Source organism: Periplaneta americana, chromosome 9 (genome assembly GCF_040183065.1).
Source record: "Periplaneta americana isolate PAMFEO1 chromosome 9, P.americana_PAMFEO1_priV1, whole genome shotgun sequence".
In the NCBI taxonomy this organism is placed as follows: Eukaryota; Metazoa; Arthropoda; class Insecta; order Blattodea; family Blattidae; genus Periplaneta; species Periplaneta americana.
This window is the reverse complement of record NC_091125.1, coordinates 72,354,907-72,376,901: the sequence shown is the minus strand read 5'-3', so window position 1 is coordinate 72,376,901 and position 21,995 is coordinate 72,354,907. Positions and strand designations below refer to the sequence as shown.

Below are 21,995 nucleotides of genomic sequence, written 5' to 3'. Positions count from 1 at the left end.
TTATACGCTACACACCTCATTTTTTTATCAAAATGTCAGTTACAATGTTTTACGCCCGAGCCCCTCAAGTAACGATTCCATGACAACTATTTATGTAATGAACTATTGTTAGGAACTGTTCATAAGAACACTAATATAACAGTCCTTTTCAGTTGACTTTATCTCAAGAAATTAAGTAGGTACAACTCAGAAAATATGAAATGTAATGATGTGATTGAAGCACGTTGCTACGGGACATAATAACACATAAACCGAATTTTGGTATTTGCATATGACATAGTGGTCGTAATTCAAATCATACTAGAACAAAATGTGTGTTCATAATCGTCAGTAGGACAAGAGTTTTACCTGGTGTGAGGAAGAAGGGCTCTGCTTTGTGTAGGTACGGGTGTGCAGCGGGGTGCAGGTAGGCAGCATGGAGCATCGAGTAGCCATCCGACAGCACCGAAGACCCCCGACTCAGCGTGGGGCCCATCGCCGGCACCTGAAACGGGGCCATATAAGACCTGAAAGTGAATGTTTCAAATTTTGTGAAGCTATCATCAGCCAAACAAGAAGCAGTCAGCAATAGTGGAATTGCACAACACTTAACAAAAGTACATATATACTCAAATTATGTAGGTATAAGCATGTAGAATATGCACTACCCACACTTGCTTAGGTTTACCTTTTAAAATGAAGAGACGATACTTACTGATTTCTGCGTCAATATTTAAGCCTACAGAACTAGAAACAAATTTGGCCACCTGAATTTTTCAAGTTCCAGTTATAACATACTGCGCAATGCTTACTGAGCATGCTTGGAAAATTCAGGTGGCCCAAATTTTGTTCCTGTGTCTGTACAAAATATCGGTACATACTCTATCTTCCCATTAGGTCTATACATATTTACACAGTAACTAATTAATCTGTTATTTTACTAGGCTAACTTTGAGCCAAATTAATTGTGTGTAACTGTTCTCTAATAACTACCTTCTTCGTCAATCCATGAAGTTATTATGTAACATAGGCAACAAAAGAAAACTTCTGTTCACAAAATACATTAACAAATATGGAGTGGGAACATTAATTCGGATATAACATGATTGATTTATAAATCTACTCAAAATGATCACAACACACTATGTCAACTATTCTTCAAACTTCAAGCTATAGAAATAATATAATGAAGTTAATAAATATACGGGAGCACGTGGTGGCGTCGCGGTTAAGGCATTACGCTGCAAGCCGGAAGGTCGCGGATTCGATTCCCGATGGTGTCAGACTTCCTCAATTGATCTAATCCTTACGGCCGCACTATGGCCCTGAGGTTTACTCAGACTCTAACAGAAATGAAGTAACCTTTGTGAAGTAACGGTTAGCATGCCTGACTGTGAAACGAAAGGCCCGGGTCCAAATGTTGGTTTGAGGCAAGTTACCTGGTTGAGGTTTTTTTTTTCGGAGTTTTGCCTCAACCTATTAAGTGCAAATACTTGATCATTTTCGGCGTTAGACCCTGGGCTTATTCCGCTGACATTATCACCTTCATTTCATTCAGACGCTAGATAATCGCAGCTGTTGACAAAGCGTCGTAAAATAACCAATTATAAAACAGAAATGAATACCAGTGGCATATCCTAAAGGTAAAGACGTTGGGCACGTAGGAATGCTATTCCTATTGTCATTAAAGCCGATTGTCTTTACAGGTGGGACCCTAACCTTCCAATACATTATGAGCTTAAATGGTCTTTAATTGGGTTAACTTTTTAACAAACAAACTATCCCCCAACTTTTATTTTTTTTCATGATATGTATTATTGCTGTATCATAAATCTACGGTCAATTTTATTCGGATACTTCCTTTCCTCTTGTGATCATTCCGCCGTTTCTCCATTCTCCAACATCCATAAAATTAAATAAATGGAAGAAGTCGTATGATTTGATATGCCTATTAGTGTCCTGCAATGTTCGGACATGAGAGAGGCAACCAATACATTACAAACTTCGTCTTATTTCATATGAAAAACTAATCGCAAGATCTGTACTAAAATATTTAAGCGTTTGAAACATGAAGGAATGAGAGTGGAGGACAGCGAATATTTTATAACAAGGTGGAACAAACACGACGGGCCTCCTCCTGTTGAGCGAACATGGGCGAAAATCGAAGGCTATACTTAACAAACTTGAACCGAACCTAGCGCCTGTAATACATGACGCTAGTGCTGCGCATCTATGATCCAGGACAGATGCAATTACTCATTTAAGATACTAATGGACTAGATATAAATTACACGCTCATAATTAACTTATCGAGTATGAAAAACACTCTGCTTTAAAATTGTTATTACATTAATTCTTCCTTCATGTTGATAGGTTTTCAAAACAGTAGCAGCTCCGATGCTCGATTATTCCAAAAGTTTCTTCCACATTCATGATCAGGAATAAATAGAGAACATATTTTTCTTAATCTGCTGTAGATCATTATTCAATTAATACTCCAATCATTAAAACAGATGCATGTGCCAAATAATGTATTTACAAATCACCCTATCGAAAAGATTTGGTGAGAAATAGTATGCTGGCATCGCATTCGGGAGGTTTCTGCTAATTACTGCAGTAAATTGAGAATGGCACTTACATGAATTTGTTAGTTTCTTATAGAAATTCATGAGATATTACTTTCCTTTCATAGGTAGTCTACGACTGACTCTTTTAAATTCAGTTCTATTCACCAACCCATAATGATTCCATTATTTAATCGACCCTTAGTAGCTCTTGCACCATCATTAGTAATAATAATAGTAGTAGTAATAATAATAATAATAATAATAATAATAATAATAGTTAAATATGTGACAGGAATTGTATTATGATCTTTATTATTGCCTTCAGAAATTGTCCCGTACTTACTGTAGGTCTTTCCATATAACAATGTAAAATTGTGTTCTATTTAACGATACTCGTAACTGCCAAGGTCATACAGAGTGAGTCAGGAGCAAGATACATGGTTTGAGGGGTGATAATATTGGTGATTCTGAACGAAAAAGTTTATATGAACATATGCCCTGTTCTTAACGGTTTCGGAGAAAACTAATGAAAACAATGAGGAACGGGAAAAGTGCAGGTGATGGTAAATTAAAACATTGTTATCTTATGTTCTGTTTAATTGTGTACTTTTCTTTATAGAAAATGCTCAAAGAGTCCACCTTCAACTTCAGTGCACTTTGTAGCTCTTGTAGACAGCTGCTGTGTTGCTGATCTGAGCTGATTCGGACATTCCTTTACTTGAGCACAAACATGTGAAATGCGAGCGAGAAGTTCCTCCCTTGTTTTCACTTTGCGCTTGTAGACTTCGCTCTTAAGCCAAACCCAAACACAGTAATTCAATGGAGTAAGGTCGGATGACCTCGGTGGCCAAGAAATTACTCCACCACGACTCATCCAACACCCAGGATACTTTCATTGATCCTACTACAACCTAATATCGTTTTGGTTGCGTCCGCCTGTGAGTTCTGATGAAGGACATGAGACTGACGCCCGTGATATTAAAACAGCTGTATGTCAGATTACTGTTAAGAACAGGACATATGTTCATATAAACCTTTTTGTTCAGAATCACCAATATTAACACCCCTCACATCATGTACCTTTCCTTCTGACTCACCCTGTATCAGCGTCGCCGGCGTGCCGGAAATTTGTTCCGCAGTACTTCTTTTGCATGCCAGTAAATCTACTGACATGAGCCTGTCGCATTCAAGCACGCTTAAATGCCATCGACCTAGGTCGGGATCGAACCCGCAACCTTGTTTCTTCATCATTTCTGTTCCGCATGCCACTCCAAACTGTTTACGTTAAGTTTCACGTTCTCTGGATCAATGGTTCTCCATCCAGCTTTGGTTAAGTAAGCACAGTTTTAATCTTGTAGGCCTACATTAACACTACTCAAGTCCACTTGAATGACGTAAGTGCAATTCTTAATTATAAAAATGGAATAAAGAGACATTATCAAATTTAGCCGAAAGCCTTAGCTCATGCAGTTGAAGGATTATTGAACTGAATTTTTGGTATTCGCGAAATTAAAGTTTTATGATGAGTGAAGACACTTAGACCATTATGTTGTCTGAATTGTAACATCATATTACCATATATTTTGTCTAATTACTTTATATCCGAATAAACCGGTATTTTGCATAGAATTAAAAGTTAGTGACTAACAGTAGGTCTATTTGACAGCAGCGAAGTGTAGCCTATGACATTTAAAAATAAAATTTAAAATAATTTACTTCATTAAAACCGCAGGCTTACTTCTTTTTACACCAGGAAATAAATGAGGACATAAGAGAGCCCACACCTGTGGGGTAACGGTTAGCGCGTCTGGCCGCGAAACCAGATGGCCCGAGTTCGATTCCCGGTCGGGGCAAGTTATCTGGTTGAGGTTTTTTCCGGGGTTTTCCCTCAACCCAATATATGAGCAAATGCTGGGTAACTTTCGGTGTTGGACCCCGGACTCATTTCACCGGCATTATCACCTTCATCTCATTCAGACGCTAAATAACCTAGATGTTGATAAAGCGTCGTAAAATAACCTAAAAAAAAGAGACATAAGAGAACTTGCAGAAATTCTAATACTTTTTCTTTCTGTATCATATAGGGAAAATGTTGTAATAATGAAAAAAATCAACTTTCATATCTTAACATAAGTGTACGCTTTCTGCATGCCATCTGTTTGCTTGTAGGCCTATTCCTTCTGTGTGCAGAAATTCCTTTCCAGCTGTTGAACTGATAGGCTATTATTTCCATAGTCAAACTCATCCGAGAATTATGCACTTGAAATATAACATTTTGTTACTAAAAATAACAATAGGATATTTTAAAAGTGTTGTAATATTGAAAAAAAAATATGTCAAGATATGCATGGAAATACAAGTTTAAACATTCTTTGATTCCTAATAAGGTTCTCTGTCGTGTCTTCTTGTTTTTTTACCAAGATATTGGATGAATTATTTTTATCAAGTGTCTACAATTCGATTCATGTGAGAGTGATGTATATGGAATATAATAATTTCCACTTAATATTGAAGAATACTTATTTAAAATAAATTACAGAAGATGTCGATTTACCCGTCAGTAACAATTTTCATTTTGACTTTCTTCACATAGGTTGAAGAGAAAACTTTAAGGGTATAGTCCGTATGTGCCAAAAGATATTTGGTTCAGGGAAATGAAATAGTATCTGTCTGGGAAAGAGAACAAGCAGTAGCAAAGTACAAGTTAAAAATGTGGATGAACTAGGCCTACATAGTGAAGTCCACTACCTCTTTCGGCCAAGCTAGATTATTGTATTTATCAGTTTACCGATTATTAAGTGTAATGGACGTCTCGTGATCTTCCAGCAGCCTTTAGTATAAAGCAGTCGTGTCAGCATGAGCCCGCTGTGTGCGAGGTGTCCGCGTTGCAAACAGTCCGGCTCGCGTGCAGTGATGCTATTCCCCTCTTACGCCACAAAATGGGTAGCAAGGGAGAATAAGTTCACGGTTGGTACGAATCATACAATTTCTTGCTTTACAGTAGCTACTGAAAACAACACGATGGCACGTGTTAGTGAGATCCTATAGAGTTATATATATATTTATATATCATGTTTGTTTGCTTATTTTATTATAAAATATATTATGTATTTTGTTGGGGTGATGGAAATAATTAATTACCTCTTTTTATATTTTTAAGTTCATTCATCAGGAGCTAATCCATTTTTGTTCATTATACGATTAAATTGCCTTAGGGATATCAGTGCAATTATGTAGACTATTAATTGACACTCAAATCGCACTACTAGTTCTAGAATCAGCAGTAGTTGTTATTCAATCTTAGCACGAAGATTAGTTATTTAACTTTCAAACCGCAATCACGATCAAGAGGCACAATATATAATGCGTAAGAAACACATTATCTGTAAGAAGTTTAGTGTATTACTCGTTGCCCGAATGATTGCCGGCGGCCAGTAGGCGAACTAAAGCATAAACACTGGATCGTATCGTATAACGCAGCGCCAAAGCCTCGCTCGAAATCTGAAATCATTTGTGCAACCAGTAATACAGCAACATTACAGATGTATAATTCCCATGAATATAAGAACGTTGCCGAAGATGATAGAATGAAAATGATTGATTATATTATAAAGAAAACAATTCAAGCTATAAGTTTGCTAAAATTTTCAAAATCTAACTACAAGTTATAACACTGTGTTGTTGACAATTTTAAACGTTTTACTGTAGTTATTATTTGTTTGTTTAAATTCCACCTCGTTTGTAAGTTTACAGCATAAGTAATGTCAATATTTGGGAGCACTTATAGGCACAAAGAGTTTTTTTTTTTTTTACAAATGAATCTCAACAAAGCTAGGCGAAGATCACGTTGGGCAGATTCTCACATAGTAGTGTAGTTCATTATGAGGATAGTTTGCAGCAAGACTGGCATTGGAAGAATTATTTCTAGACAACACCACACAAATTTAGAAGATTGAAACTTTCACGAATAAAGACAAATTTAGATGTTTGTAGGCCTATATGTGTGTAAAAACAAAAGAGATTTGAATTATTTTAGTTTTATTTAAAAAAATTCGTCAGTATATAAAAATTTTGAAAAGGTGTCAGGATATAGCTTACTGAGCATTTATTCTTGAATGGGTAATGTCATTCACAATCTAGTAATATTTTAAATTGTTTGTGTCAGTAGCGGCTCGTGAGTTCAAGGCTAGGTGGGGCCAGGTTAAAAATAAACTCATGTCTTATACCGTATGTCTCTATAAGCGCCCCTCAATATTCCATTATAGTTACATCAACATATCAGTTCATATTATCAATCACTGGACTAGAAATAATTCTTAAGAATAAAACATGCAATAATGAAAATATTTCTACACAATGGTCAGTACATACATAATTAATAAAACAATAATCAAGTTAAACAAATCAACAAAATTACAGTGGCCAATTATTTGTATAACTATGCTGCTTTTTTATTCTTCTGATGCGCAAATTTATGAATCACTTTCGACTTATAGTTCGTTATTTTGTGAATGTAGTACTTGTGAATAGAAAGAACAGCCAGTGAATATAATCTTTTTTGTGTCATAGTGTTTCTCAAAAAGAGGTTTGTGCGCTTAAGGGTGCTGAAACAACTCTCTGCTTCGGCAGTAGCCACAGGTTTCAAGAACCATTGCCAACAACTTTGTTACTTCCTGGAGTGTGTCTGTAAGGTCATTTTCGTGGAGTAACAACATTAACGCACTAGAGGTAGGTACGTTCCTGAACGTGGGATTAGAGTACAATGCACTTAGTTAATTTCTAAGTATTTCCTTATTCAACATATTGTATTACGTAATAATGGTTTGAAGCAATGATTCAGGGAAATTATCACAATAAATAGGGACATTTTTGGGATAAACCATCGAAAATGCAGAAAAAATTCCGGAAGTTTGGAATCTGTCACTTACTTGACACGTTATGATGTCACACGCTTCTTTTGAATTGACACAACACCTGTTGTTAATGTGTGTTGTAGAATTTTCATGTAATTTTACTCTCTCAGACAAAAATACTTTAAATCTGTACACCCCTTATTAGTAGACAGAGTTTCGCCTTCCAAAAAGCAAACAATAAAAACAATGTTTCTCATATGCCGTTAACCATCCCTTCTTTTCAAACCACTCAGAACAAAATTTTCTGCATTTCTCTCCGTCCTTTTGAACGATATTAATATTTTTAGTAGCAATGGTTATTAAAGGAGAAAAATTCGCTCCGCCGCCGGGGGTCGAACTCGGGTCCTTTATTCTATGTACCAAGCATTCTAACCACTGAAAGAGCGCTTGGTACGTAGAACCAAGGGCCTGGATTCGATCTCCGGCGCCGGAATGAATTTTTCTCCTTTAATAACCATTGTTAACATAACAGATAAATTATGTAGGACCAAAAATTAATCTTTACGTAAATATTTTTAGACTGAAAAGGTCTGATAGCTTTAATTATCAATTTATCTTCTAATCTTAACCGCGAGAACGGAGTTTGAACGAAACTATCTACTGTATTCATTCTTTCAAAAAATTGTGCACACTTCATAATACTTTTACTTATTAATGGTGTAATGTCATACACACTTTTGTAAACGTACTTATCCACATTAAACGCTGAACATAGGTACATTCACACGCACTTTACGTTGAACTTACTGTATTACAGAACTTCAATTTTAACACAATACTACAGATAGAATTGAACAGAAGGGCCTGCAAGAAGACTATGAGGGTGGTAGGGTAAGGGACGGGAAGAACTTCTATCTTACAGTCCAACCTTTAGTGCCAAAATGAACTACGTACAGAGTGGACTTTCACGGGACCAGTCAGTCCATCCTCTCGCAGAAATGCGTCAATGCATTTTTTTTTTTTTTTGGTATATAAAACGCATTAAGAAAGATGACTTTAATATGAAATATACTGCACTATATTGTAATTTACGTTCTCAAAAATGGGGATCGGGACCGGGCCCAATGGCCCTTAAAGAGGAGCCGCCCCTGGTTTGAGTTATAATGTGAAATAATTTTCATTCAGAATTATTGTTAATACCACCAAAGAAATATTATTTGACATGATTGTTGAAACAAATTTCCTAAATAAATAATTGATCGTAGTGTGGTTACGACTATATATCCTAAAATTAACATCGCGTTACAGTAGTAACTTATTCATGTAGGCCTGCAACGTACACCGCTGACTGATGCATTTTCTTACGCTCATTCAAATCACAGCGCTCGCAAAGTGCACTTTGATAGACAACAGTTCGTAATCTTGCCTTGTCCTTGACATGCCTGGTCTAGGGAATAAAGCGGAAAAACTAAATGCTGTTACAATAAGTCAAAAATTTCAGTACATGCAGAGATAGACTGTAAACTATTTCTCGGAAATATAAATTTTGTCATATAAAATGCATACAATTTCACATTAGAAATTCTACGTTGTAACATTTGGATTTTCCGCTACCACTTTTATATTAAATCTTGCAAAGGCCTATTCACACCCGAAACGGTTAACAATAAATTGATATTCTCTGATATAAAACTTAATTGGCCTAGATGTTTCATAGGCCTATGTGATGAGACATTTGAACTAAATACATTTATAAAAATATATATATACTTCTCCCTGATCTGAGTTCAGATCTGTATTAATTGCTTACAATTATAATCGTGTAATTTTATATAATTTATTCTAAAGATCGAATACATAATAAAACCGGTAGGATGGTGGAAAACTCGAGAGTTCATCCTGCATTAGTATTGGTCTTATAACCATTTGCGAAAGCACCGTTGGTACTGAATATTCCATAATTATTTTAAAATTGAAACAAATGACAGTATCGGCTCCATAGCGACTAACAAGCGGTGACCAGGCTATTAAGTTATTGCTAAATTGAGTAAATTACTCTCTAAATATATGCAGGATCGATAAAGACCGTGTGTTACCGGAGATCGAAACAGAGTCGAGACTGATAGGCGTTCAGGTTTTCAGAGAGTGCAAGATCAATGTCGAAAAGGTAGCTAGTGAAACCTCATTCATAACAGGAAACATTTAGGAATGAGGCAAATGATTTGTAGTTGAAACAAATATTGCTTATTTCATTTTTTCTTCATTTTTTTTCTTAGCACTACAATAAACAGTGACTACTGGGATATGTAAAACATGGTTACAATCTACTCTCTTGACACATTACTACTGTTATAACAACTACCACTATCACTATGGCAACTACAAGAACAACGTAGGCCTACATAATATACATTCATAATACTATAGGCCTATATATGAATAGACTATACATACTAAAATTTATATCTTAAGCTTACACATGCAAATTCATATAGGCGTATAAGTTATATACGCACATATAGGCCTAGGCCTATATTTCCTACATATGGTGTATTTACACACTTACAGTCTTACTAATAAACCGTGTACAGTTTTTATACGAGACTTATGCAGAGTTGAGACAGAAAACGTTACTAATAAACCGTGAATAAGCTATGGACGTATAAACAGGCTGTAACTATACAATGGGAATTGCTTTGCAGTAGTTATATACACGAAACCCCTTGTTTAAGCGTTGTATATAGGCTAGGGAAAAAATGGCCGCCCCTTTAACAGCTGTTCGTATCGATTGTCATTTTATGATGATGTTTACCTTGTAACCACAGAAGAACAAACCAAAGATCATAGAATTATTAGAATAATATTGCTGTAGCTTGTACTCTTTGACCAAAATGTAGTGTGGTAATCAATTAGAGCCAGTTGTACTATCGATATTGAACACGCCACACTAGAGCGCTCTACCGGATCCAGTAGAGAACCTCAGATATTCCATTACCTTTCGTAACGAAGTAATGACGAAACTATGACGTAGCTGTGTAACAGTTATACTGTTATATACGAAGTATGTAGTGATTATTAGTAAGGAATTTACACACGACTTATAAACGAGCTACTCATTGTATAAGTATAAGACAGTTAAACGTCTGTATATAGAGTTTTTATTAGTAAGACCGTTAGGGTACATGCAAGACGGAGACTGGTTGGTAGTTGGTAGCCTGACTGGTTACCTAGTCGGAAGGAATGCAAAGGAGACATGCAAGACGAGGCCTGTCGGCCGACTGCTACGTAGCCTGTTATCCCGTTGGTAGCTGGTAGAATGAATCATCTCATTTTTCTAGCTACCAGCGACCTACAGTAAATGCCTTTACTGCACATGCGTCCTGCGAGTCCGTAGAATTTCCCCACGTGCTAAACGCCTACTGCTATCAATTTCGACGCGCATAATGAATTGTGAAAGATTAATTTCAAATAATAATAATAATAATAATAATAATAATAATGTTTATTACCATAAAAATACAATACAAAGAAATTGTAAATTTACAAAATTCTAGCACTCCCCTAAAAGAGTGTTCTCATACTCAAGGCAGAATTCGATACATAATATGTACATGCATAAATTACAATATAATAACATGTAAAAATTAATCATTACTAATAACAAATTGCTTAGATACATTTTTAAATTTCAAACTGTTGGAGGTAAATAGATGTGCGCATTACTTTACTAATTTGTTATAAATTATAGGACCGGTATTAGTACTTGGCTATGATTGAAAGCAGTAGGCTACTCGTTAAACTCTTGGGTTCCAACAAACGTATTTTAAACATACCTTTGGTTTTGTGTTTGTAAGTATATGATCTAAAATATGTGTGATTTTTATGTATAAAATTTAATAATGAATTGATATAAATTTGATGTATATTTTAAATACTTTAAATTCTAAAAACAATTTTTCGGTAGGATAATCAATGTTTACAATTATTTTTGGAATCAGGCTCAACCCGACAACCAAAGCCCATATCTTATTGTGAAAGTGTGAAATGAAATAGGAGTTGAAATGGATACTAATAAAGGCAAAGCTAGCCCCTTCACATGCCATAACGGCACTTGAGGGGGATGGAGGTAGAGCCGCATACTTTCTTGATCTCGGCACTAGAATGAGGTAGTGTGAAATGAATACCAAAAATAAGTAAATTTGTAAATTAATAATTGATATTTTACAGAAAATGAAGATTTTAGAAACAATACAATTACCTGTACTGACCTTTTGGCAATTAATACATACTATTTTATCAATGCTCTATGTGTATTAGAATGAACTATATGGGATTTAATGCAAGGATTTTATTATGACGCTTTCCAGAAAAGTGGAATTATTTAAGTGGTTATTTCCGTACTGAAAATGTCCAATATCTAAGGTACGTTTAGGAGAACCTGAAGACCAATACAATGCATCCTGGCACTTTTATAAATTGTTATTGTTTTTAAAGACTATTTTGAAAAACCAGAGTAAGTTAAGCTACATTGACTGGCAGGCGCAAACAAGCTTCGTTCTGATCACCCCGACTTCCTGCCCAACAACCAACTAGATTACGAGCGACCAACTCGGTAACGAACCAGGCGTCGTCTTGTACGTACCCTTAAGGCTCATTCACAATGAAAATTAATCATAACGTAAGCGTCAACTTAACGTTACAGTAAAATCAAGAAGTCATAACATCATTCACGATGAGAACATAAACAAAACAGCAAACATACTTGGTAACCATGGAAACATAACAACGACGCCATTTCCTCATATTCTGTCGTATACTTCAGCGCTCCACGATTGTGTTCTGTTTGCAAATCACGTAAGCACGTAAGTATAAGCATGAAAGTTTGGAGTTTGCAAACTATCATGTTAACGTCTTACGGTAATATTTATGTCAATGCTTATGTGAATCATTGTGAATGATCCCATTTGGTAGCCTGTGTTTATGTTACGGTTATGTTTAATTTTCATTGTGAATGGGCCTTTACTCACGTAAATACATTCGTGTGCGTTCAAACTTATGTAAATAACATAAAATGCATAGAAAACATGCGGAGCGGATAATTCCGCGCATGAACCCCTATTTATGCATGCTCATTCACACTCGCTTGAGTACATACATACATACATACATACATACATACATACATACATACATACATACATACATTACATACATGACGGTACACACATACAAATATATTGTACTATACATAGATAGACATACATATCTACACTTGTAGATGGTTACATATATGCACATGCGTACACGTGTACATGTGTATCTACTTACATGCTTAACTGTAGGTGGGAACATACATGCGTATACCTGTAGGAACGTACACACATAGATGGCATCCACAGATACATACAGTGTGTTTATTAAGTCTGGAATATTGCTAATAACTCTTTATATATTAATTTTATGAAAAAATACTAAAAACAAAAGTTGTTGGAGATATCTAACTAAAACGTATGGCTTTAGTCTCACAAAAGTATTGATTAATTTACAAGGTGTGGCAAAAAAAAACACTTTTTTTAAATGGCACCCTATATTAAGTTTTACATATCGTCGGTTTCTTGGTAAAAGTGACCAAGTCCAAAATGCAAAATTGTTGGGAAAAGGCATTTAAAGGTTTAATGATCCATCCAAAGATAACTACTTCTTTAGATGTTAGTAATAAGTTATTTTGAAGATAAATGTACTATATTATTAGTTTTTAATATAAAATTATGTCTTAAATTTTCATAATGCTTGGAAGCCTTGGAATGTGATTTGATCACTTTTACCAAGAAACCGATGATATTTGAAATCTCCATTCAATTTTACATAGAAATAGAAATTTGATGCAGCATAAATGATAGACTACTCTCTTGTAAATGTTACGGTTCTTTCAAATGCTTTGATAATGTAACACAAAATAAATGTGTGTATTCATATGGAGTAGGCCATGATTGGAAATGTACATACCATGATTTATCACCGCCTCAATCACCAATATCATAAATATTAATCAAAATCTAAAATCAGCTATCCATAACACACGACAATGGAAACAGCAACTCAACAACAATAACGGTCTACTTATAAACCCCATATGACCACAGATTCAAAGCGCGTATAAATAAACTTAACAAAATACTAACACTTAGGGCCTATAAATTAATGGCTTTTAAAGAACCAGACGTTCATTGCCGCCCTCACATAAGCCCCCATCGGTCCCTATCCTGAGAAAGATTAATCCAGTCCCTACCATCATATCCCACCTCCCTCAAATCCATTTTAATATTATCCTCCCATATACGTCTCGGCCTTCCCAAAGGTATTTTTCCCTCCGGTCTTCCAAGTAACACTCTATGTGCATATCTGAATTCACCCATACTTGCTGCATGTCCTGCCCATTTCAAACGTCTGGATTTAATGTTCCTAATTATGTCAGGTGAAGAATACAATGCGTGCAGTTCTGCGTTGTGTAACTTTCTCCATTCTTCTGTAACTTCATTCCTCTTAGCCCCAAATATTTTCCTAAACACCTTATTCTAAAACACCGTTAGCCTCTGTTCTTCTCTCAAATTGAGAATCCAAGTTTCACAACCATATAGAATAATCAGTAATATAACTGTCTTACATGTAATTTTTTTGAGAGCATACTGGATGACAAAAGCTTCTCAACCTTCTCAATAACTGGTATTTTCCATATTTATTCTGCGTTTAATTTCCTCCCGAGTGTCATTTATATTTGTTACTATTGCTCCAAGGTAATTGAATTTTTCCACATCTTCAAAGGATAAATTTTCAATTTTTATATTTCTATTTCGTACTATGATCTGGTCACGAGACATAATCATATACATTTTTTTTTTCGGAATTTACTTCCAAACCTATCTCTTTACTTGCCTCAAGTAAAATTTCCGTGTTTTCCGTAATAGTTTGTGGATTTTTTCCTGACAAATTCACGTCATCTACATAAACAAGCAGCTGATGTAACCCGTTCAATTCCAAACCCTCTCTGTTATCCTGGACTTTCCTAATGGTATACTCTAGAGCAAAGTTTTGTAAAGGTGATAGTGCAGCTCCTTGGTTTAGCCGAAAGTGAATTGGAAAAGCATCAGACAGATGCTGGGTACCATTCACCTCCTTCGCTTACATTAGGTAACACTGGTATTGGGAAAACATTAATTTTTGGGAAGGGAGCACTTACAGAACTAAAATCCCTCGATGATAGGATAATAGGTTAGGTTTATTATTATTATTTTTATTATTATTATTATTATTATTATTATTATTATTATTATTATTATTATTATGTAGGCTGCTAGAATCTTATTTTAATTTTGGAAATAAATAGCACATAAAATGCTACACTCATTCAGAGACAAGGTTAAGTTACATGCGATGCTGGTAGGTCTATTTCAGTTCTACATCACTTCTAAAAAGTCTTCCTGAAATTTACTTTGTACTCAGAAATCCGTCGTTCACGGCAGACTTTGAACCCGAGAACTTAGAATCTAAATGTGGTAACCATGGTACATCATAACCATGTTAGTAGTAAACATTGTGACTTGGCCATTAAAGACCACATTTACTCAAACAGATTATAGCCTATGCTATATGTGCTGTTGAGAAGTTTTACTAACTTCCAGATTGACGAAACTTCAACTCAGACATCAGAAATTGTTACATTAGGCCTACTCAACATAGGGATAAGATGGATAAGTTGATGTACTCAATGAGTAACACACAGCATTTATGTTGCTTGGAGTTTATGGTCGTAGGTTCGCATCTCACTATGTGCGTGAATGTTATCAGCTTCATCAGTGATTACCTGCGTTGTTTTAAGTGAAGGTCCGGTGTTGTAAGGATACTATGTTACTAAATTGTGTCTAATGTGTAGGTTATAAAATTGTTAGGAAGAGAAAAAGCTATAACGCTAACTGGAGTGAAGTGCCCAAGAAGTGATAATTGGCTAATTGCGTGATAATGCGCTAATTTTATTCTTATTCGAGAACATGGAATAAATATTTTCGTAATTTCCTTTTTAGATTATGAAAGAGTATTTTTATTTTATTGGGTTATTTTACGACGCTTTATCAACATCTCAGGTTATTTTGCTTCTGAATGAAACGAAGATGATAATGCCGGTGAAATGTGTCCGAGGTACAGCACCGAAAGTTACCCAGCATTTGATCGTATTCGGTTGAGGGAAAAACCCAGAAAAACCTCAATCAGGTAACTTGCCCCGACCGGGATTCGAACCCGGGCCACCTGGTTTCGCGGCCAGACGCGCTGACCGTTACACCATAGATGTGGACGAGTATTTTAAAATCATCATCATCATCATTGTCGTCAGTAGACTAGTAAAGAGTATGTTGGTACGCTTATTTGTTGTTCTGCAACAGTTATGTAACCATGACTCGCAGAATCATCGGGAGACGCAACAATGAATCACTTCTGAGAGGTTTCATGGAATTGTTATAAATGGTAATGAACCAATGTGTAAGTTACATGAATATATCCTATATGTAAGTAAGTTACATGGATATATCCTATAATGAATAAAAGTCATATACCTTCACAGGCTGAGCCATTTGGTCCTGTCCTTTCCCACTTATGTAGGCCTATGGCCACGTTAGGCACTACCTAATGATAAAGTCAGCACGGTGGAAGGCAAAGACGGAAGAAGGGACACTAGCAGTTTCTGTGAAGGAGAGAAAGTTAATCCTCCACTTCATTGCCAGGTCGGCTGAAATGCTGGAAGTCATCAATCACAGCGAATGACAAAAAAAAAAAATTGGCTTCTATTGTTACAAATGTTTTGTCATATCTACGTGGACGTTAGCCATACAGTACATAGACTCTGCTGTTTTTTATGTCTTACGCCTACTTCTTATTTTCGGCTATACAGTCTAGACAAGTCCCGCGCCGTGGCGTCGCGGTCTAAGGCATCCTGCCTAGGATTCGCGTTACGGAATACGCGTTGGTTCAAGTCCTCATAGGGGAAGAAATTTTCGGCCAGTGTATGGGACCGGTGCCCACCCAGCATCGTGATGCACTTGAGGAGCTACGATAGGTACCTCCATACTGGTTGGATGATCGTCCACCTCTGCTTCGGCATGTGGACGTGAGGCCAGCAGCCGGCTGGTCGGTCTTGGCCCTTCATGGGCTGTAGCACCATGGATTTACTTTTTTTACAGTCTAGATAAAGACAGTAGTACTACTGCAATGTGAGACCTCCATGACGCCTAGCTTGTAGGCAATCACATTGATAAGCTCTATGCCTACTAGCATTTCTAAGCCACGATAGTAGACTTCACGCAACACTGAAGCTGGGCTACAGCCATTGCATACACTACGGTCCACTGTATGTTTGCGACCACTGTATGTGTGTTCCATTTCAGGAGAATTTTCTTATCCTAACTTGTTTTGAACTTTACAAATTGTCACTGAAGAAAAACGCAGCAGCTTACTACGGTACGCCTATTTTATTATATACAATCACTTTCATTTTTAAGTTCTTTCTTTCCATTGGTGTGTAAAGATGAATTTAATTCTCCGACCTTTCCATTATATTTACTTCCTTCATTATTTTCTGCGATGATACGATCTTCGTCAGTCGAACAGTCTACAGGCGAAGTGTTAGAGAAGTCCTGTAAGACTCTCTGCCAGAAATTTCGGAATTCAGACTTAACTACTGGAAAGACATTGCTCAGCTTTTTGGTTTCAAGCAAGTCTCAGTTATGAGACCTGTCTTCTGTATTTTCATATCTTATTCTCAGATGTGTCTCCTAAGTTAGAGATCATCATTATCATCATCATCATCTCTATCTCATAGTATTTTACTGTTTAATTCATAAGTAACTCTTGTATACACGTCTAACTTTTACCTAATTCAATTTATTGTGTTCTTTGTAACTTGTAAGTTCATTCATATGTAGCCTATGTATACTTTTTGCTGGGTGAGTGGGTTGAGTGGAAGAGAAGGCCTTATTGCCTTAACTTTGCCAGCTAAAATAAATCACCACTAAAGCCTATTATTACTACTATTATTATTATTTTTATTAATATTTTATTATTATTGTTATCATTATTATTATTATTATTATTATTATTATTATTATCCATAATCATCATCATCATCATCATCATCTCTGCTGGTTCTCAAATTCAGCAGATTCAGATTTTATTCTCGACAAAGAAGTGAAGGTTTACCTTTCTCCCATAGGAAGTTCTGTTTGTGCTCTGTTGTTTTAAGTGGTGACATTTTGCCTTGCTGGTCATATTAAACAAAAAGAGTTTCATTATTAATAAATGTCTAGTATTAGTTCACAATCTTCATATTGAAGTGAGGACGGAACGGGCCAAAGAAATGTCGTTGAGACCGGATGATGATGATGATGATGATTATTATTATTATTATTATTATTATTATTATTATTATCTCTGCTGCTTCTCAAATTCAGCAGATTCGGCTTTTATTCTCGACAAGAAATTGGAGATTTACCTTTCTCCCATAGGAATTGGGTGTAGGCCTATTTTGCTTCAGTTCTGTTTGTCCTCTGTTGTTTTAAACGATGACATTTTGCCTTGCTGGTCACATTAAAAAAGTCTCATTAATGTCTAGTGTTAGTTCACAATCTTCATATTAAAGTGAGGACGGGACGGGCCAAAAATTGTCGCTGAGACCAGATTATTATTATTATTATTATTATTATTATTATTATTATTATTATTATTATTATTAACATTCGTAATAAGAAACGTTATGGGCCTAGTTTAGTACGGTATGCTATAGGCCCTATCAGTTGCAGTTTTAGTATTTTTGTTCTATTGCACAATAGAAACTTTTCAAATTTCCTTGAGGCAAGAATTAAGATTTTCACGGTGTTCCATTTCGCGCAATATTTTTGTATTTTTGCACTATATCAATGATGTAAAATATCAATGCCTTAAAGTAAGCAGGTTTACATCGTCTCCGCAAAAATCCCTACTTTTCTTATTCGTTCTCTTCATAATCAGCGTCATCATTATCACCACACCATCGTCACCATGATCAACATCATCATCTTTTTCTTCTTCACATTTCAATGATTCTGAATAATCGCTGTAATTGAGAGATGTTGGAAGTTTTATATATGAATAGTGAACAAGTCGAGAACTTCAGAAAATTATGTCGGCCTACACAAATGGGTAATTCATAAACCTTATTCATTGATTTATCTATAGGGCTAGTCACCATTTTTCTTGTGCCGCTACTTTGCTGACATTTATACAGTGTAGGCCTATAGACCTATTTGTAGTAGATCTAAGTTAAGTTATATTTTCCCTTTATTTACGATTTTGCTACACATCTTATCTATATTTCGAAGGATATGGATAGTTTTACTCAGATTCAAAATTCAACGTGAGCTGTAAATGACCGATAAATTTTGCTTGGCGCTATCTATCGGGGACAGTGTTCTTTCAGTGGCCATAAATCTAAGACATGGGACCCACAGCTTTCCTTCTCACTGGGAGAAAGCTATGGTAAGGATTTTAACGTCCTTTAAAATCGATCGTGCCTAAGCCGGATTTGAACCAGTGTACCTTAAAGTCAACGGGCAGAATAGTATCCGCTAGATCACAGAGGACGATTGAACAATCGTGCACTTGAGATGCCTAAGTTTCATGCATGATAGCTCCCAATAGCCGTTAGATTACATCGTCGTCATCATCATCATCATCATCATAATCATTTATCTTGAAGAATTGGATCGTGCCCTTATTCAAGTAGGACAAATACAAGACCAATCCGTTGAAATAATTCAATTAGATTGAATAGAAATAGCTAGGCCTATTGATAAAATTAATTTTCATTCATGCTGTACAATTAAAGACGCAGTGAGATTTATCCAAACTACACATTCGAAGTATTAGCCTATTACTAATGTCGTAATCTACTATGATTCCTGTGGAAAGAAGTTAAAAAGTCTATTCACTTTTCATTTGGGAACAGAACCTGACTCCGCCGCGTTTGTAGCCGGAGACTCTCTTCGCGCACATAAATTAACAAAAAACATAGGTCTATTATTCTACTGTTATATTTAAGGTCGCGTTTAGATCTAAAGTAGAACAATACGCTTCACGTCCTGTCCACTATTATGGACATTATTGAGATGAGCTTAATGAATGAATTGTAATGATGTGCGCCGACCTAGTTCTACTGTTGTCTCTACGTTGTACGTAGAAGTAAGTGGCTTCTGATAAGCGATAACACGTGTACCTTATACTCCTTTTCATTAGGCATATAGCCTGTTACATTAGGCTATAGGGGCTACATGAAATACAAAGTTTTTAGCAGAACTAATAGATCTTCCTACCCCATGCGTATACCGCCCACCTTACCAGAGATAACAGTGAAACCACAGTCTAGTATATACAGTCATGAAGCTTGAGTTGTGAGGGTACTAGGAACATTAGACTGTGCCGGTACTATTTCGCATTGTCTGTGATGAGGCGATAGTAGCGATCCTAGTGGTTAGCAACTATCTATGGATGGATATTCCCTACGTATTGAGCTTCGTGACTGTATATACTGGACTGTGGTGAAACTTCTGAGTGGTGCAGTTAGATATAATCTACTTTTGATAGCCGTTAGTCTACATCGTCATCATTATCATAATCATTTATCTTGAAGAATTGGATCTTGTCCTTATTCAAGTAGGACAAATACAAGACCAATCCGGTTGAAATAATTCAATTAGATTGAATACTACTTGGAGTTGAGACGGTGTCGGGTGGAGTTCCCGGGTAGCTCAATTGGTAAGAGCGCTGGTACGTTCAACCAGAGGTCCCGGGATCGATACCCGGCTCCGGAACAATTTTTCCCTTGAAATTATTCAAATCTGCTTTACAGGGAGCTTTACCTGAAAGATTAGATTTGCATAATCTACTTATTTGGAGCTCGCCACGTGCTCGAGAGCATCACTCCCATTACTTTTGCCCGTTGTACTGTAGCCTACAGACAACTGAAATTCATTTATCATTGCGACTGATTCTACAATTCCGAGTGCACCCTGCCGTGGTGACAACTGTACCTCAGTTAATAGAATTATTAAGCGTATATAGGTCTATAGGCCTACTGTTTTACGTGCTGTTAGACTGTCACCGCTCCTATTTACTGTAATTGAAATTAATTTGATCCGTTTCATTAATTTTACAGGTTAATAATGTCCCAAACGTCTTGTAGGCCTAAGTTTTTTATGTTCGTCGCGGTTGATAATCTCGAGCATCACACAAGACAAGCCAGTCCACAGCTTGTAATGTTCCGAGTAACTTTGAATTTCTCCGCGTGCTGCGCTGGGAGTTATCACCAATATCTGTTTTCTACAGCAAGCAAAATGTTTTATTGTCTTTAACAGTTTGATTTTCTTGCAAATTGTAAACAGAAAAGAAGTGTTTTGAGCTTTTGAACAATTTTACAGATTAGAAATATGTATCACATCTGTAGCCTGTATTCTACAAAATATAGGCAACCTTATTAATTAAATTAATACTTACTAACAAATATGTCTTATCCATTCGTACTGCATACAAAATGGAAAATATAGTAGCCTATTTGATCATTTTCAACATTAGTTTATAATTATTCTTTGAACGTTTGAATAATGTGTTCGTTTATTAGTGCATGCTACACACAGGCCTACCGCTGTCTCTTTAGGTTGAACTTTACTACAGACGTAATCTTACCAGAATTGTTTAAATATTTCACAGGGTTTTAGTACATATGTATGTTATAATTGAAACAATTTTGAAAATTGATAGTAATTTTACAGCTAACTAGGTTCCACTTAGGTGCACAGTTCCGAGCATTATAAAAATCAACTGATAACTTAGGCTTATTACTAAAATTGTGTGGATCATTTTGAATCATTTTTCAAGCTTTGAGAACGTTAAATACAACCGGCCCATAGCTTCGGTCTGTTTTTTTTTTTTTTGTAGTTAATTACAACTAAAACTTTTGAGTAGGCTGTTTTACCAATATTGACAGTTTCTTGCGAGTTGTAGAGGAAATTGGAGACTTTTGAGCATTGTGGTTAGTCTCAGCTGTTCATCGCATGCTACAGTGGACAAATGCAAAGTTTTGGCTGCTGACCTGGGGCAGCGAGGTCTTGGGTCGGAACAGGATGTCCTCGATGAGGAAGGACGTGTGCTGGCTGCGGACGTCCTGAAGCCTCTTTTCGCGCTGCTGCAGTATATCCATGCTGATTAGGACTCGCGGCTCATGTCGGCACTCGGCACACACACACCCCCATCATCAACCCCGACTGCGGCGGCAGAACGGAGCTCCGTCACGCACCCTCGACCGACTGAGCCCCGCACCGTCTCATTGGCCCCGCGGACAATGGGGGCGTGTCCCCAGCTTATCCCGATTGGTGGGTCGCGCGCTGCACCCCCAGACCTCGCCCTCGAGCAGAGGGTTGCCCTGGCAACGGAGCCGTGCGCCTCGCGCCCAAATTGGACAATCTAATGAGACTCCGTATAATGCACGGGATAGCCGGATAATATTGTCTTTGATGGGGTA

At 36.5% G+C, this 21,995-nt stretch overlaps 1 protein-coding gene across 1 annotated transcript in view; it reads right to left on the bottom strand.

Annotated features, from left to right (window-relative positions):
• Nucleotides 1–21,732, bottom strand: part of LOC138706086 (brain-specific homeobox protein homolog) — a 58,196-nt gene extending 36,464 nt beyond the window's left edge. Inside the window, exons 1-2 of the mRNA XM_069835026.1 lie at nucleotides 21,567–21,732; nucleotides 349–484 (exon numbers count right to left, since the gene is read on the bottom strand). Coding sequence (XP_069691127.1) covers nucleotides 349–484; nucleotides 21,567–21,674 — 244 coding nt within the window. The 5' untranslated portion in view covers nucleotides 21,675–21,732. The remainder of the gene's footprint in view (nucleotides 1–348; nucleotides 485–21,566) is intronic.
• Between the last annotated feature and the right edge of the window lie 263 nt (nucleotides 21,733–21,995).